Source organism: Festucalex cinctus, chromosome 4 (genome assembly GCF_051991245.1).
Source record: "Festucalex cinctus isolate MCC-2025b chromosome 4, RoL_Fcin_1.0, whole genome shotgun sequence".
Classification (NCBI taxonomy): domain Eukaryota; kingdom Metazoa; phylum Chordata; class Actinopteri; order Syngnathiformes; family Syngnathidae; genus Festucalex; species Festucalex cinctus.
The window spans coordinates 3,084,706-3,100,242 of NC_135414.1; the positions used below are offsets into that span (position 1 = coordinate 3,084,706).

Genomic DNA, 15,537 nt, shown 5'->3' on the forward strand with positions numbered 1-15,537 from the left:
GAGAGAGACTGATCTATACAGGTTGGCAAAGGTAAAGAGACAGAGATGGGAAGGATGTGCAGCAGGTTAAGGTAATTAAGGATAGGGATGGAAGAGTGTTGACAGATGCCAGCGTTGTGATGGAAGATGGAAAGAGTACTTTGAAGAGTTGATCAATGAGGAAAATGAGAGAGAACAAAGAGGAGAAGGGATGACTGTTGTGGACCAGGAAGTAGCAAAGATTAGTAAGGATGAAGTGAAGAGGGCATTGAAGAGGATGAAGAGTGGAAAGGCACTCGGTCCTGATGATATACCTGTGGAGGTATGGAAGTATCCAGGAGAGTTAGCAGTAGAATTTCTGAATGGAATGTTCAACAGGATCTTAGTGACAACATGCCTGAGGAATGGAGAAGTGCGCTGGTGCCCATTTTTAAGAACAAGGGAGATGTGCAGAATTGTGGCTACAGAGGAATAAAGCTGATGAGCCACACAATGAGGCTATGGGAAAGAGTAGTGGAAGCTAGACTGCAGGCAGAGGTGAACATTTGTGAGCAGCAGTATGGGTTTCAAAAAAAAAAAAGAGAACAACAGATGCAGTATTTGCTTTGAGGATGTCAATTGAGAAGTACAGAGAAGGTCAGAAGGAGCTGCATTGTCTTTGTAAACAGACTGTACACAGGAACTGTGGTTTTGTATGAGGAAGTCTGAAGTGGCAGAGAAATATGTTCAAGTGGTGCAGGACATGTATGAGGACTGTAAGACAGTGCTGAGGTGTGCTGTAGGTGTGATGGAGGAGTTCAAGGTGGAGGTGGGACTACATCAGGGATCAGCTCTGAGCCCCTTCTTGTTCACTATGGTAATGGACAGGATGACAGACGAGGTTAGACACAAATCTCCATGGACTATGATCTTTGCAGATGACATAGTGATTTGTAGTGAGAGCAGGGAACAGGTGGAGGAGAAACTAGAGGCGTGGAGGTTTGCCCTGGAAAGGAGGGGAATGAAGGTTAGCCCTAGCAAGGCAGAGTGTGAATGAGAGGGACCCAAGTGGAAGAGTGAGGTTACAGGGAGAAGAGACCAAGAAGGTGGAGGAGTTTTAAGTATTTAGGGTCAACATTTCAGAACAATGGAGAGTGTGGAAAAGAAGTGAAGAAGTGTGTGCAGGCAGGCTGGAACGGGTGGAGAAAAGTTTCAGGTGTGATGTGTGATATAAGAGTTTCAGCTAAAATGAAAGCAAAGGTTTATAAAACTCTGATGAGACCAGCGATGTTGTTTGGTCTGGAGACAGAGGAAAAGAAAGGAGGCAGAGGTGGAGGTGGCAGAGATGAAGATGCTGAGATTCTCTTTTGGAGTGACCAGGATGGATAGGATCAGGAATGAGTACATCAGAGGGACATCACGTTAAAGGCTTTGGAGAGGCCAGACTGAGATGGTTCGGACATGTGAAGAGATAGTGAGTATATTGGCAGAAGGATGCTGAGTTTACAAATGCCAGACAGAAGATTGAGAGGAAGACCAAAGAGAAGGTTTATGGATATAGTTAAAGAGGACATGAAGGTAGTTAGTGTGAGAGCAGAGGATGCAGAGGGCAGGGTTAGATAGAGGCAACTGATTCGCTATGGCAACCCCTGAAGGGAAAAGCCGAAAGAAGAAGATACATGTATCCCGACTGAATATCATATCAGGAAATGCATTATAATTTCACTATTGATTAAACACGTGTCCCAATTTAGTGTTGCGTTCAGCATCAGATGTCACTTTTCAATACAAATACACTATAAGCCATGATTTTTTGAACCAGACAAGTTAGGTCAGTGGTTGCCTGCTGCACGGAGGACTTCGGTTTGAGCCCCGCTTGTGCAACTCTTTAGTACAAATGCAAATTTAATACTAATCATTGTTATTATTTCAGATCCATTATTTTTTTTATGCCATTTGTCATTAAGTTTTGTTTCTATATTAGCAGTTTGATATTCAAAATTCTAATTCAACCCAAGCTTTCAGTATATACTGACATATTCACTACAATTACATACACAGCTTTTTCTTTGGCCAAAGTGGTCTAGTGGTAAGGGTGTGTGATCAGTGTGCCTGGGTTCAAATCTTGCTTCAACCACTCTTTAGTACAAATGCAATATTAAACACTAATCATTGTCAAATTATTTCACATGTATTAATTTTGATGTCATTCATCATTATTAGGTTTTTATTTCGTGTTATATTTTAAATTTAAATTCAACGCAAGCTTTCAGTATATACTGATGTATTCATTGCCATCATGCACAATGTCACGACTCCTCTACAGCAGAAATGGCTCAGTGATTAGAGAGGTGTACAAATGCAATATTGAATACTAATCATTGTCATATTATTTCACATCCATTACTTTCATCATGCATAAGTTTTGTTTCTGTATTATCTGTTTTATATTCAAAATTCAAATTCAACGCAAGGTTTCAGCTTCATACCTGAATATTCACTACAATTACATACAATGTCACAACCATTTCATTGCAAGAAGTTACTACATAATAATTACTAGTAATAATACTAGTAATTACTACAATTAATTACTCGTTACTACTGCTAGTAATTACTAGTTACTACTACTACTATTACTAGTAATTAATAGTTAATTACTTTTTAAATTTCACGTAATTTATCTTTCAATTTCCTTCCTTAGCATTCAGCTATGAGCATTCAGCTTTCGGCATTCCAACGCAATTTCTACAGAAATTGCACTTAGTCTAATTATTATTATTATTTAAGGCACTTTTTATTCTCCACACTTGTTTGCCGTCAAACAACTCCCACAAAATACTTCCAATTTATACTGTTCAAATTTTCAACTTGCTTCAAAAAGTCACGCCTTCCGGGGTATATATCGTCTGATTCAACTTCACTTACAGTATTGGCACAATTTAACGTTAAATATCAACTTTTCCTCATTCATTGTCAATGGGATGGACATTGAACTTTTTTGCCGGTCAGGAAGTCGGGCATCTCGCATCAAGGTAAATCCGGTATATTTTAAAATAAAACAGGTGCGAACTTGTTTTTGGGAGGGAAGCTAGATAACTACATAGCATGACATGAGTCGGACATTCAAGACAAAAAATGAGCTCAGAATAAATTAAACATGACAAAATAAACAATTTAAACATAAAACATACTTACCAATGGTAGAAGAGCAGCAAGAGTTTTGGTAGAAGTCCCAGAAATAATGTCCAAAAAGCACATCGATGTGACAACAAGCAAGCGTGGCTATTGTTTACAAATAGGACTCTATACACGGTTGTTGTTGCTTGAACTCAACTCTCCAGCGTGAACCCCCGTGAGCTTGTGGTCTGGAGGGTGCAGATTTACGGACACGCAAATGTAAAAGTAAATTTAGTGATGTGTGCTTGCCAATAGATGGCACTGTAGCCTCAAGGGGCTGGGGGCTTTTGGGATTGTCAGAGATGCTTGAGAAGGAAGTACAAAAAATGAAGTAGCCAGCGGATGCTAGCATAAAATGGAATGTGAATGCTTCTTTTTTGCACACAATGACATTATAAACTGCATTTGTTTTAAATCACAGAAATATCATTAGATATGACAAAATTAATATCTGAAGACATGTTTTCTTTCTCTTGTTGGCTGATAAATTTGCCTTCTGTTAGTCATGAATGCTGATCATGAATAATGTTATGAATGGAATGCTGCCAGTGACGTGACTTTAAGGTGCCATCTGAGGAGTTGTGTTTTGTGCCAAGTAGACTGACATGGCACCCTTTTTTGTGCTGGTTTTAGCTGAAGTTTGCTGATCATCCCTTTTTTCAGCCCCAGCACACAAAGATGTGAAAGAGTATAGGCATTGCTTATAAATAAATGGATGAATAAAAGAACTTGGCTATACTAGTAATTTATGGTAGGTGACTACTGCTGACTGAGAATCGGCGGATGGGTTTTATATTTTTCATTTAACTTCGAATTACTACTAATAATAATACTACTGTTACTACTACCACTACTGTTACTACCACTACTACTACTACTACTACTAATTAATAGTTAATTATTTTGTAATTTTCACATAATTTATCCTTCAGTTTCTTACATAAGCATTCAGCTATTATCATTTTCAACTTTCAGCATTCCAACGCAATTTCTGCAGAAATTGCACTGTGGCTAGTTATTGTGGGACTGCTGAAAAAGCATTCCCACGTTATTTGGATTCTATACATATAATAGAATTTTATTCTCCTCACTTTTCACTTTTCTCCTCAAAATTCACGCCTACTTGGGAATATATCGTCTGATTCCACATTACTTACAGTATTTGCCCAATTTAATGTTAAAGATCAAATTTTCCTCATTCATTCTCAATGGGACTGACATTGAATTTTTAAGTCCCATTTTCAGCACCCACTTCCATATATTCAACTGATAAACTAACAGCTCAGGGCGCAGTTGGGAGAGTGCATTGTCCAGTAATCAAGTGACCGCGGGTTCGAATCCCGCCTCCGACTGTACATTGCAAATATATCCATTATGCTAAGGGATCTGTCTCAACTGAATATCATATCAAAGCACCGGATAGAAGATAGCTCAAGGGTTGTTTTTAGATAAATGTAAGATATAACTAAAACAGAAAACTAGGGGGGAAAAAAGTAATATTTACCTCAATGCCGGTAGCGACTGTACAGAATGAGCCAGTAAACGCCAGACGGACGTTGTCACACCCCCATTCCGAGCCGACCAATGAACGTTGTCGCAGCGGCTTTCAAGCTGACCAATGAAAAGGCTTCTATCATCGGTTGAGTGGAGGACCACGCTCACACAACACAGAAAAAGATTCGCAAGCAAAAAACAGATTTGCAACCAAAAGTCAGGCGTGGCAAACAAAACCAAAAATAATTGCTTGCAAAAGCTTTTATTTTAGACTTAGACTTAGACTTGACTTTATTGATCCCTTTGGGATGGCTCCCTCTGGGAAATTTACATGTCCAGCAGCAATGAGAACAGATAATAAAATAAAAACTAATTCAATCAATCAATAAATAAGGTTATTACACCAGAGATTGAATTAATAATAACAATAATAATAAAATGAAAAATAAGAATTCAATCAATCAATAAATACGGTTATTACACCAGAGATTGAATTAATAATAATAATAATAAGAAGAAGACGAAAAATAAAATAAAAAATAAAAATTAAATCAATCAATAAATAAGGTTATTACACCGGAGAGTGAATTAAATAAATTAAAGTACAGTAAAGTGCCATATTAATACAAATCGATTAATTTTGTTTCAAATGTTTTTCTTTTTTATTTTTTTTTATTTTTATGTGAAATCCCTTTTTTGTTTGATTGATATTTATTGTAGGTTGCAAATCCCCTTTTTGTTTGATTGAAAGTGTTTTTTGATTCCAAATCCCTTTTTTGTTTGATTGAAAATAAAGACAAAAATTTCTCTCCATATCCCCATTACTATATATGAAAACAAGAATTTTCACATTATTTCCGTTCTCTTTTGGCATTTCCTTTTTGGCCAAATATTTGTCCTCTCCTCTCGTATGTGTTTTCAAAGTTGTGATACCCCAAATCTCCTCTATAAATGTTTTAGTCTCCTCGTGATAGAGTCAGACATACACCAAAAGCTGAGGATTGTCACATCAGTTGAATGATTCATCCGCAGCTGATGTAATACACCGGCACTTTGGATGGCGCTGTCCATCTGGGGGTACACAATCTGCAGCTTTCCTCTTGTTGTGGATGACAAGGGAATTTGACGGACCTTAAGATGCTCTCCTTTCTCTTCAAATAGCGTGTATGCCATTGCTTCCAAACCTTCCTCGACCATTCCAGAGTCAGTAAAAGGATTTTTATGTTTTGCCCCAAATCCACTCCATGAGTAGTGAGCACTCGTAGGCAGATATACGGGACTTGTAGCCCTCGATGTCGATAAAATTAAAGCATACGCCTCATTCCATTCACTTTTCAGAGTATACTTTTCTGACTTTTGACCGTTTGTCGTGAGAATGCGTGGCGCCTGAAAAACAAACAGTTTGTCAGCTTACAGGATCCTGGCTCTGTCAAAGGACCCCGGCTTAAGCATAGCTCGCCTATTTAAAAATCGTCTATCAACCCCGCCACCAGTACATATTCTTGAAGGTCCGTCCGCCTCCTTATATTCCTTATATTCGTCCGGAAACACGTCATGAGCTGCCGTGCATAAGGTCCATATATGGCCTGTACTATCAGCAGTGCACACTGCACACTGCAATCGCGCTGTGATGAACTAGATTTTTTTTGGGGCTTACAAAATATCTCTGTACACATGATCACCTGCACACTGCTTATATGTATGACAATATTTGTCTTATAGATAAATTCATTCTTAAAAGGAACCCCGGCTGTCATGACAAGTTTGCACTATATTATTTATTTGGTTGTCACTAACATAACTACGAGATCCCTTTTTCAAAAACCATTTCCAGTTTAATACATTTTGTAGAACTTTATTTAGACGTACTTACCCTCCGTTACATTCCTAAAGGGATGATTAAAACTCTTGAAAGCGTCTGTTGAATGATGAGAGCACCGCGCGGGGGACCGTGACTCTTCGGATCGCACATTGTTTCTTTTTGGAACGCTACAAGGTTATTGTTATTAGAAAATAATAAGAGAAGATTTAAAAATAAGTTGAAACTTCTTTTGTTTACACAATAATGAATATGACATGAGAACTTGTGAACATTGGAACAATGAGTTAAAGTGTTGGATTTGTATATTCATTATATTTTGGATAATTGAAAATAATTTACCTATGTATCTATTTTGATTGTATTACAATTATGTATTTAATGTTATTTGACTGCATTGACCTTTCATTTATTTTTATTTTTTATGTTTATTTTTGTTTAGTGTATGTGTGTGACAGTAGGTGTGTATATGTCTATATGTTTATTAGAAATGATTGTAATGAATTTGAAAAGACCCCAGGAACATTAGCTCCTGAGATGTCAGGAGCTAATGGGGCTCTTAATAAATGAAACGAAACAAGGTTTAACTTACTTTCTTCATAGACGTTTCACATTGTTTGGCAGAGAACTACCACCATTCTACGTCACTACGCACTGAATGCGTTGCGACGTAAATAACAATGGCGGCGTACACGCAAATAATGTTTCAACAAAATGTATTCAAATGGAAATTATTTTTGAAAAATGAATATCATAGTTATGTTAGTAACAACCAAATAAATATAGAGCAAACTTGTCATGACAGTCGGGGTTCCTTTTAAATGTAATCATTTCACCGGGTCATAAGGGATTACAGATACATTTAAATAGCACTAAACAGATTTGTTTCTGCAAACAAAATAATTGCAACTTGGTGGGCAAGTCTTCTATTCTAGTGTGTCTGTCATTCTGTCATCCTCTTGTGTGAACAAGTAAACTGTAAAAGTAAGATGATCGCCCACTATATACCTCTCAGGCCATGATGCTCATATTTCTTCTTGTCTATGTCTTAGCATTAAATGGTAGAATAGGTTATTAGAATATGGAAGAAGCAGCCTGCCATAAATGAGTCTGTATGTGTATGCATCTACGTGTATTTCAAAGTGCCAATTATTGTTTGAGAACAGTCTGCTGTCTCTCTCCCTGTTAATAGGACGTATTCTCGACCTGAAGACAGGAACAGTAAAAAAGGAGGGGCAACAGTCCTCCATGAGAATGTGTATGGGCTCCAGGCGCTCCTTCATCTGCCGTATGAGGTTTGTATTTAATATCGACTGTTCAGTCGACCCCTTCATACTACATACTATTCACATAGTCGCAGATTTGTATTTTAATTTTTTGAGAGAGAGCTCAGAATTGTTCATTGTTCACGGCACTGCCAGACACTGCAGTTTGTCCCAGCTGATAGCTCCACACCCCAACTCACCCCTCCCCCTGGATGTGAAGTCCATTAATATTGGAGGGGAGTTGAAGGGTGAAGACGGTGTTTCCACCATTCCCCACCCCACCAAGAAATATGTTATGTGCCCTATGTGTATATTTACAAAGTGTATAGTGCAAAACGAGTGAAGTGAGTTAAGAGGAGCGACCAGCGGGGCCTCTCCCAACCCGATGGGTGCAGGAGGTGCGTCCGCCCCCCAACACCTATCAAGCACCCTGAAGGGTGGACAGGGCCAGCGCGGCGGGGCTATCGGACAGCCCTTTGGCCACCGGAGGCCACCCGGGGAGCCAGGAGGTCTACCGGAGGTCTGCCGCCTCGCCTCGCCCGGCTCCTGGAGCCCAAAACCCGGGCCCAGGGGAGGGGCCATGAGGTGGACAGGGGAGGGGAGGAGACAACAAGAAGGGCAAAGGGTGACGGCGGGGCAGGAGGGGGAGGGGAGGGGAGGAGGAGGGAGGGAGTCAAGGGAAAAGGGACCGGCGGGCAGAGGAGGACGGGCACGGGAAGGCGAGGAGGGAGAGGCGACAGGGAGGAGGAAGGGGGAGGGGAGAGGGAACCACGGGGCACAGCAGAGACCCACCCACCCCGAACCACGTCGCCGGGCACGGAGCAACGGCCCGCACCGAGGCGGCACCGCCCCGAACACCAGGGAGAGCACCCCAACATGGGGGCTCAGGGAACGGCCAAGACGCAACCGCCACCGAGCAGACAACAGAGGGGCAGCGCTACCCACGCCTGGCCACGGGGGACAGCATCAAGAAAGTTAACTAACAAGCATGCCGTGACACCAAGTATTAATGCTTAGTGCCAATTGGAAGTGAATCTTGAGGAGTTGGTGAGTGTAAGATGTCATTTATTGTGGCGTACTTGATCCTGCTGGCAGCAACTGGGTTCCTTACTATAAAAAAAAAAAACCCAATCTGTTCCAAAATGCCAAAATCAGAAGCAGCAATATAAGTTACATCGATGTGGTGGCTCTCGTTAACAGGCAGAATCTAGGCAGAATTAAGTTGCCAGATTTTGATTAAAATATTCTATATACATAGACCATGTTGGTTAAATCTTAAAACTTGGTTTTTATTTAAAGCAGAGATTTTTTTTTCCATTAAAATATAATTTATAAGGAGGTTTAACCAGTGGTCGATTATTCATATTATACCAGTATTTGTTGCTCATAATGATATCTCGTTGTTGTTTATAACCATGTTATTTGCACAATGACGAATAAATATTGAATATTCAATATTCAGAGATTGTTTATTTTTCCAGTTAACAAGGATTGTTTTTTAGCAATAGCAAGGGCTATAAGTGTAGATTGAGATTGTTTACGTGGTAGGTCAATTGTTGTTAAGTCACCTAGTAAACACAATCTAGGAGATAAAGGAAGCCTACAGTCTAATGTAGCAGAGAGCTTTTCCAAGACTTTAGTCCAAAAATACAACACTGGAGTACACGAACATAAAGCATGAAGATAAGTGTTGGTAGTGTTTCATGAACACTGGAGACAAATGTTGGAGTCAGAGAGTCCCATTTTCTTCATCATGTATTGAGTAATGTATGTTCTATGAAGGATCTTGTATTAGATAAGTTGTAAATTTGGGTGTTTTGTCATTTTAAATACATTTTCACAGATTTGGGTCCAAAAGTCTGGTTCCGGAACTATAGACAGGTCATTCTCCCATTTTAAAAAGGGTAAATACATTTTATCTGTGTGTAAAAGTAACATATTTTTGATATTTATTATATTTTCATAAGTTTAACTTCTTCTAAATAATGTAATATATAATTGGCGTATAGATTAATTTTACGTTCTGTTGTCCCAGAGTGGATTCCTTAAATCTGTCTATCCTGACGTATAGCTAGTGCAAGCGGCTCAATAAATATCGCAAATAATAAAGGAGACATTGGGCATCCTTGTCTTGTACCTCTCTGTAGAGTAAAACTCTGTGATGTAATCCCATTAGTAGTAACTGTGTCACGACGTGGAGAGGTAGGACCCAGACGCAGGATAAAGGTAGGCCACAAAGGCAACAGGTTTATTGCCGGTCAGCAACTGTCTCCTCTCACACTGAGAGGAGAAAGGGGAATCAAAAAGTGGAGAACTAAAAATGCTCCACTGGGGAGGAAAAAACAGGCAAAAGGTATAGGGGACAACAAAAGGCGCTCCGCTAGGGAGGAAAAAGGCTCAAGGCAAAAGGGGTAACTAAAAGCGCTCCGCTGGGGAGGACAAGGCACAAAAACAAGGCAAGACAACAAGGCAACGGGAACAAGGACTCGAGGACTGTGGGACGCTTCCATGCACTGAGATGTGTGACACTTCGGCAAACTGAGGGAGAAGGCTGATGGCTTTTATTGCAGGGTTGATTGGAAGCAGGTGGTGGTGATCATGGGCGTGGACCGGTAATTAGTGAGCTGCAGGAAGAGCAAGTGACCTGGGGTGAGAGGAGAGTTAGAACTTTCAAAATAAAACGGGAAACATGACTATGAAAATAAAAGCATGGGCCGTCACGCCGGTGGCGGCGTGACAATACCCCCCCCTCAATGGCCGGCTCCTGACGGCCATCCAACTCAAATCCATGACGCCCGACGAGAGAGTCCCAGCGGGGCCAGTCAGGTGGGCGTCCTCGACGCCCGACGAGAGGTGAAGGCAGCCGCAGGGCTTGCGCCGCCGGGACTTTGGGCGGCGCCTGGCGAGGTTCCGGGACTTTGGGCGGCGCCTGGGGAGGCTCCCGGACTTTGGGCGGCGCCCGGCGAGGCTCCCGGACTTTGGGCGGCGCCCGGCGAGGCTCCCGGACTTTGGCTGGCGCCCGGCGAGGCTCCCGGACTTTGGGCGGCGCCCGGCGAGGCTCCCGGACCTTGAGCGGCGCCCGGCGAGGCTCCCGGACTTTGGGCGGGGCCGGCGAGGCTCCCGGACTTTGGGCGGCGCCGGCGAGGCTCCCGGACCTTGGGCGGCGCCTGCCGAGGCTCCGGGACTTTGGGCGGCGCCTGGCGAGGCTCAGGGTCTTTGGGCGGCGCCTGGCGAGGCTCAGGGTCTTTGGGCGGCGCCTGGCGAGGCTCAGGGTCTTCGGGTGGCGCCTGGCGAGGCTCAGGGTCTTTGGGCGGCGCCTGGCGAGGCTCAGGGGCGAGAGGCTGCAGCAGGCGAGGTTCAGGGGCGAGAGGCTGCAGCAGACGAGGTTCAGGGGCGAGAGGCTGCAGCAGGCGAGGTTCAGGGGCGAGAGGCTGCAGCAGGCGAGGTTCAGGGGCGAGAGGCTGCAGCAGGCGAGGTTCAGGGGCGAGAGGCTGCAGCAGGCGAGGTTCAAGGGCGAGAGGCTGCAGCAGGCGAGGTTCAGGGGCGAGAGGCAGCAGCAGGCGAGGTTCAGGGGCGAAAGGCTGCAGCAGGCGAGGTTCAGGGGCGAAAGGCTGCAGCAGGCGAGGTTCAGGGGCGAGAGGATGCAGCAGGCGAGGTTCAGGGGCGAGAGGCTGCAGCAGGCGAGGTTCAGGGGCGAGAGGCTGCAGCAGGCGAGGTTCAGGGGCTTGAGGCTGCAGCAGACAAGGCTCGGGAACGAGAGGCCGCAGCAGACGAGGTTCAGGGGCGAGAGGCTGCAGCAGGCGAGGTCCAGGGGCGAGAGGCTGCAGCAGGCGAGGTTCAGGGGCTTGAGGCTGCAGCAGACAAGGCTCAGGGGCGAGAGGCTGCAGCAGGCGAGGTTCAGGGGCGAGAGGCTGCAGCAGACAAGGCTCAGGGGCGAGAGGCTGCAGCAGGCGAGGTCCAGGGGCGAGAGGCTGCAGCAGGCGAGGTTCAGGGGCGAGAGGCTGCAGCCGGCGAGGTTCAGGGGCGAGAGGCTGCAGCAGGCGAGGTCCAGGGGCGAGAGGCTGCAGCAGGCGAGGTTCAGGGTCCTGAGGCCAGTCCGACCCATCACTCCAGACGATATATATATGTATACTTCAGCAAATGTCAAAAAGTGATTTATGACCCCAATAAAACAATGATTTATTGCCCCCCCCCAATAAAACTTTATTGCCCCCCCATAAAACCATTCATAACCTAGCCCTTTGAAGTAAGCCCCGCCCCCTTCCGGCATCTTAGCCAATCAGAAGCCGTTATTTTGAATTAAGCCCTACCCACTTGCCACCTTGTTAACCAATCAGAGGCCGGAAGCCAGCTCCTGTCAAAAATGATTGATGACATTCCGCTCTGCTTCCCACAACATCAAACACATGTTATCCGGTCCCCCCACCCTTCAACAAACAAATGATTCCGGTCACCAGCACCCGACTGTCTACGTACTTCCTTTGAACCCCCAAACAGTAGCTTTTGTTGTCCAGGTGTTAATAAATTATTTTTCATCTTACAGGAAGGATCCTACCACCAGCTTTTGAAGTAGCAATGGGGGAAGCCCCCCTGTAATTCGAATTACTGATAAAGCTACCTACTTTGAAGTAGAACGGGTACCAACCGTAGGAACCCCCGACCCCCCAAACCCCCCCTCCCCTTATCACCATGTTGGGCGGCAGGAAGCCCCCACCACCGCCCTCTATCGGGTATGTGCGTGCGTGAATGTAAATTAGTACGAGGCTCACTTATTCGAGTTAAAGTGTTGTAAATATTAAAAAAATGTTATCCATTTGTTTTATGTTTTTTAAATAAATAAAAGAGACTTACCGGTGTTTCGGAATATGAAGTCGCGTCTCCTTCGAGGGTTTTTTTTCTTTTTTTAAAAAAATAAAAAAAATAAATAAAGTTTCTGTTTCTAACCAATTCTATCCGATGGAGAGGGGGAAATATAGACGAAAAAACAGATTATTCGTGCGTAAAGGGCGGTTATTTAACCCATTTCAGAACCGCGTCCTTCTTTTTCTTAGACTAAAAACTTGTGTATCTGTGTGACTATGTAAAAGCCAATGGGGTGGCGGGGAGGTGTGACTCCCTCACGCCGTGGTAAACGGCGTCATCTAAAGGGCAAAGGATGTTACAGCGTATGATTAAGAGAGGGAGCATTAAAGTTAGTCTACAAAAGTAAATTAGGGTATTAAAATGTTGATAATGAATGTAAAACCTAAAAATTTGATTCAAAGGTATTCATTTTGTAAATTATTCATTTTGGATGACGGAACAATGTATGGCATTAGAGTAGCCTTTAAATATTAAGTAGGGTTAATTTTAAATTTTTGGCGACAGCAGATCGAAACTAGTATCATACTAAACCCCCCTGCAGCCATCTTTTTAATGTTACTGAACACTATCCCTATATTAAACCAAACTTAACTCATTTACGTTTCGGTTACAAATGATACGTTTTATTTTTATATGGTATCTATTATAAGACGATGGATGCTAGAATTTGTACATTTTATATATACGTGATGTTTATAGGTATGCTTAGACGTGTATGTTTTTATTATTTTATGTTTATGATTGTGTTTTCGGTGGTGAAACCCCGGCACTATTTTACGATGAGGCGCAGTGATCTCTCGTATGGGCGTAGTGCCACTAGGTCGGTAGCGGTGTGATTTAGGTCACATGAGCCAATCAGGTAGCTGCTGCTTTCTCCTCACCATAGCAACCGCATATCAAAAATGGCGACCACAACGTCGGAGAGCGAAAGGAGAAAAAAAGTTAGAAAGAAAGTGGTGAAAAAACTTCGTTCCCGTTCAGGTTTGCCCATCGCTTCAGCTGGCCCCGTTATTCCAGCCATCTGCATCATTTGTAAAAATAAATTTCAAAGTAGACTCGTCTGGGATTGGAAGGCACACGGAAGAGGGATCATCTCGCCAAAGCAGAAACATTGTCAGCAGGTATGTGCTACACACACGCGTGCCCATTTCTGTTATTAATGTGACTGATATTTAGTATAGGGCTGAAAATAATTTGTTGCTAGGTTAAGTTTTAAGGCTATAGTTTATTAAAAAAGGCGAGCTGCTGAGTGATTTATCGAGTGAATCCAACAGTTGTTACCAAACTCGAGTTACCTGTCCCCATCAGTCATAATATAGTCACAGCTACACACTCCCTTTTCCCCAAACTCTCTCTCATCAACCTCAACAAACACTTTACTTTACTTAAATCTGTGATGTGCATATACTGTAAAGAGGTGATGTGACAATAACACTTATAATGTAATTGTTTTTTTGTCTAAAGGCGGGTTGGTTGCTGCAGGCCGCTGAGATGAAGAAAGACTGTTCCATTCTTCTGCATATTCAAGACAAAAGACTGTGTCACAATGGAGGTGCAGTTTTGTTTCAGAGATTACACAAGGGTCTTAAAGTCAACAGCAACAGAAACAGCAACCAGGGACGAACAAATGTGAGTTGTTACATTGCACTATTTCATTGTCACTTTGCTAAAATTACACATTTCAAAAGTAAAGCATTGGTCAGCAATATGTCACTTGTATTCTGTTTACATTTCGAGACAGCATTAATTAGAAAGCATGACTCTGTACATATTAAGTGTGTGTTTTAGACAACCCAATGCTGAGAGCTACAAATTCTTTTTGTGAACAAGTAATCCGTCAAAGGATTATAGTTGACAAAGATGTGATGAGAATGGACAAGCTAAGGGGTTTGTGAACAGTGTTAAGAAACACGGGGATCTTGGTGCTTCAGACTACAGGTAACATATAAATCTTCATATTGAAACACATTATCTGAAATCTATGGGGAGAGATTTGTCTAAAATCTCACTGTTTCAGAGAAAAATAGTTTGCTGACAAGCTCAATTTAAGTTATAAATAAATAAATAAATAAAATCGATTCTCTAAAAATGAAAACCGGTTGGTTGTTAATTATTACAAGCAAATGTGTTTTTTTGTCTTCTGTATTTATAATTGTTCTTTGACCAAGAAAGTATATAGGCCTATAGGTATATTTGTATTTCTATCCAAATATACGATTATTCACTAGAATTTTGAGTAGGATATCCAAATACCAAAATATTCAATAGCTGCAGCACTAATAATACAAATTTTGAGTTGTGGCATGCCCACACGAGTTATTTTACCACACACCCATGTCAAAACTAGCTTACTGCACACACACTGCACCCCAACTTCAAATTTTTGCTAACGTAATAATAATAATATATTATAAATGTTGTTGGATCCAAAAGCATCTTACATAATTATAGTTTCATATGATTGTAATTGTCTTATTTTCAAATGTTTAAATATTTCCTTGATTTGAACAAAATATAATTGTTTAGAATAATCTTGATTTCATTTATTACCAAAATAATTGTGATGAGTATTTTTTTCCATAATAGAGCAGCCCTACTGTGATGTGAATATGTGCATCTTGTGCTCAACTTTCCCTTTAATTTTCTATTTCAGGCAGGATATACTGAAACGAAGATTGAGGTGTGATTTCCCCCAGCTGGTTTTTCACACCCCTTTCCAGCAACAACTCTGAAATGGTTTTTGTAGAGACATTATCAACAACTGACAAACTTTTAGACAGGGTACCTCACTCATCAGATACATCAACTACTGAGTCTACTGATGTAAGCCAAGTTTTTGTTGTTGTTTAAGTCTAGGTATTATGGTATATGTTTAGTAAATTTATGTATATATGTTTTTGGTAAATGTGAATATGTTAAGTGCACTTGTGTATATGTGTGTATATGTATGTATGTATA

At 42.1% G+C, this 15,537-nt stretch overlaps 1 protein-coding gene and 1 long non-coding RNA gene across 7 annotated transcripts in view; both read left to right on the top strand.

The window, feature by feature from the left end:
- arnt2 (aryl-hydrocarbon receptor nuclear translocator 2) overlaps positions 1-15,537 on the top strand; it is a 485,407-nt gene that overhangs the window by 148,460 nt on the left and 321,410 nt on the right. For all 5 annotated transcript variants that reach the window (XM_077518274.1, XM_077518275.1, XM_077518278.1 and 2 more), the window contains exon 6: positions 7,644-7,746. In XM_077518274.1, the coding sequence (XP_077374400.1) occupies positions 7,644-7,746 (103 nt within the window). The remainder of the gene's footprint in view (positions 1-7,643; positions 7,747-15,537) is intronic.
- LOC144017994 (uncharacterized) lies at positions 12,914-15,498 on the top strand. Of its 2 annotated transcripts, none has more exons than XR_013283314.1 (3): positions 12,914-13,700; positions 14,044-14,208; positions 14,368-15,208. It is a non-coding gene; the product is annotated as an uncharacterized LOC144017994 (long non-coding RNA). The 2 variants fall into 2 exon arrangements; XR_013283313.1 differs by lacking the exon at positions 14,368-15,208 and adding an exon at positions 15,233-15,498 and having other exon boundaries at positions 13,301-13,700.